The sequence below is a fragment of the Tiliqua scincoides genome, chromosome 5 (genome assembly GCF_035046505.1).
Source record: "Tiliqua scincoides isolate rTilSci1 chromosome 5, rTilSci1.hap2, whole genome shotgun sequence".
NCBI lineage: Eukaryota > Metazoa > Chordata > Lepidosauria > Squamata > Scincidae > Tiliqua > Tiliqua scincoides.
In genome coordinates this window covers 104,826,276-104,829,541 of record NC_089825.1, presented here as the reverse complement: position 1 = coordinate 104,829,541, position 3,266 = coordinate 104,826,276, and the positions used below count along the sequence as shown (strand labels likewise).

Below are 3,266 nucleotides of genomic sequence, written 5' to 3'. Positions count from 1 at the left end.
CTTTGCTGCACAGGATCCAGAGCCTCCATATCAGACTGGCCGTCCGACACTGAGCCTCTGCATTCTACTCTGACCTTTGGGTCAACAAATAATTTAGTAGCCCTGTTGCAGGACCATGTGCTTTAACCGGGGAAGGGGCAGCTCAGGATTTGGCTGTAAGTCAAAATTCCCTTGCATAGTCCTTTCTAGAATTCAGATATAGCTTACAAAATAATAAGGTGTCATGCTATGAAATGTTTGAACTTCTTTGATATTTTCAACACACCCTCCATGATAGCCTTGTTCCTGAGGCTATAAATGATAGGATTCAGAACTGGGGGTAGAACAGTATACAAAACAGCAGACAGCAAATCTATAGTTGGAGAAGCAAGTTCTTTAGGCCTCATGTAGGAAAACATAGCTGTGGTGATAAATAAAGAAAAGACTGTCAAGTGGGGAGTGCAGGTGGAGAAGGCTTTATGCCTGTCTTGAGTGGATGAGATCTTCAGCACCGAAGAAAAGATGAAGCCATAAGAAACAAAGATGAACACAAAGCAGAATGAATCCAAAATAAGACCAAGGACAAGTATGAGCATTTGATGAGCTGCTGTATCAGTGCAAGAGAGTTTTTGTAACTGAGGTATGTCACAGAAAAACTGCTCAATGGTATTATTCTTGCAGAAGCTTAAGTTAAACGTGAGACTGGTTTGTAAAATTCCATGGAGACCGCTCAATAACCAGGAAGCAGCTGCCGTCTGGATACACAAATCTCTACTCATGATCAGCCTGTATTGTAGGGGATGGCAGATGGCTACATAGCGGTCATAAGCCATCACGGTAAGAAGAGCGAACTCACAAGTTACAAATGTTACTACTAAGAAAACCTGGGTTACACAGCCTGCAAAAGAAATCAGTTTGTTGTTAGTCAAGGAAGTGGCCATGGATTTGGGGACCGTGGTGGAGATGTAGCAAACATCTGAAAATGATAAATTGACCAAAAAGAAATACATAGGACTGTGAAGGTGAGAGTTGAGGGCCACAGTGATGATGATGCAAACATTTGCCAGTACGCCTATGGAGTAAGCTGAAAGGAACACAACAAAATGTAAAATTTGTACATCACGGTCATCAGAAAATCCTGATAGGAGAAACTCTGTCACAGCAGATCGGTTCATCGCTTAATATTCTGTGAAGAGAAAGATATTCAGTTAAGGGGCAAAGCAGCAGAGAAGCAGTGTAGTGATACAATATGATAAACGCAGTTTTGAGAAAAGTTAATCCAAGTAATACCAAAATACCTGTGGTAAAATTTGTCGTCCAAACCCAAGTCTACTTCTGAATTGGACATTCAGACTGGAGTTCATCATGTACTCACAATAAGGTAGCAGTTTCAAAGGTGAACTTATATACGATCCTTCATATAATTTAGAACATATTGTACATAATATGCCGTCAAGTGGAGCGTGGGAGGCGAAGGGCCAGAGAGAGGCCAGACCGGGAAGGAATCCAGCTGGAACAAGGAGTTCTATGAAAGACTAGAACTATTCAATTGTAAAAATCCCTATGGGGGTTTAGAACAGCCTGCCTATGTAAACCACCTTGGATTACAGTCTGAGGAGAAATCTGATGACCAAAGAAAGGCAGTATATAAATACCTGTATAAATAATTAAATAAATAATACCTTCTCATTCTTTGGTCTAATTTCACACATTTTACCTCAGCACCTTTTTAAAAAATAAAATAAAAATAAGCTACTTATTTTAGCATACCACTGTGACTATCGACAATCAAGGACAATACCTATCAGCCAGGCAGACCACAGGTCTTCACAGCCCTGATTTTTAGGGCTGCTTTTGGGAAAAATAAAGACCATCTTGTGTAGCTATTTATTAACAGGGGGAGATATTTATTTTTCACATTTTTATACCACCCATCCTCCAAGGAGCTCAGGGTTGTGTACTTAGTTACTCCCCTCCTCTTGTTATCAAAACAATCCTGTGAGGTAGGTGAGGCTGAGAGAGTGACTGGCCCAAGGTCACCCAGGAAGATATTTCAAGGTCTCTCAGTCAGTGACACTTTTTGGAATATTCAATAACTTGGTACAAGAACTGACAGGAACCTTTCCCTAAAGGAGGACTTCTAAATCCTTTATTTCATGCCAATGTAATTACCAAGAGGTGGATTCAAAAAATTCAAGAGGAATTATTGATTCCTCTCTCTTGGCACATACACTAATTTCCCTCTTTTCACTACAAATTTTGAATATCTAATCAAACCTTTGTATCAGGTACTTGTGTCACAATGGAAATTATATATTTTTACCCTGCTTTATCTCCCTCCCAGGCATTCAAAGTGGCTTCCAGATACAATAAAAATATAAGCATTATAAATTTAAAAATATATATAAATATTTAAAAACTCCTAAAATCTAGTAAACAACAGAAGAATCCCATCAGAAGCCAAGAGCAATGAAAAGCAGAAAAAACCAGTAGCAGACAATTAAAAAATGTACCCTAAGACATATAATCATAAAATCCCTACCTATATTTAAAAAAAAAAAAAAATCAAAAGGAGTAAAAAGAAATGTTTTTGATCATTTTAGTCATTATCAGAGCCCTGGTCATTGCTTATGAGGAAGAAATAAATCTCCGTTCACCTCTCTTTGTCTCCAAAGTTATGTGACAATGTGCTGGAGGGTGGCATGTACTGTGAGAAGAAAGATTTAAGAGGAGGGAGCTGAGCTGTCCCTGTTCTCTGGGGTGCTTCATGCAGTATCCCCGTGGAGATCATCATGGAGTTCCTATGGTGTTGTGCAAGAAATAAACAAGCAACAGAGTTGCACGTATAGTGAAAATTTGCAATTGTACATTTTCTTTTAATTTCCCTTGTGTAACATTCCCTCTAATGTAGACAGTTCACCCTTAGCTCCTGATGCATAACAGATTTTTTTGGAGACTTATTAGAGAACGTAGCATATACAATATGAGAGACTATCATTTGAATTGTTGTTCAAAGTAAGTATCCGATCCACTCCTTTAATTTTCTTTCTTTCTTTGTAACGAGGATTTAGCTACTGTGTAGTTACAGGAATATATGGTACAATCTGAGAAGTTCCTATATATTTAACTATGAACAATTTAGGGCGCAATCCAATCTTGTGCTGGAACAGGCAAGCCAGGAGGCTTGTACTTTATCCAGCGCAGGATTGTAGCTAGAAGCGGCTCAGCCAGAGGCAAGGGGAAACTTTTCCTCTTTCCCCGGGTAAGGGCTGCTGGCCACAATGGGT

General features: G+C 39.3%; 1 protein-coding gene across 1 annotated transcript; it reads right to left on the bottom strand.

The window, feature by feature from the left end:
* Nucleotides 1-221: 221 nt before the first annotated feature.
* Nucleotides 222-1,154, bottom strand: LOC136652869 (olfactory receptor 14A16-like). The gene has a single exon (XM_066629797.1). It carries the CDS (start codon nt 1,152-1,154, stop codon nt 222-224), a length of 933 nt encoding a protein of 310 aa, XP_066485894.1.
* Between the last annotated feature and the right edge of the window lie 2,112 nt (nt 1,155-3,266).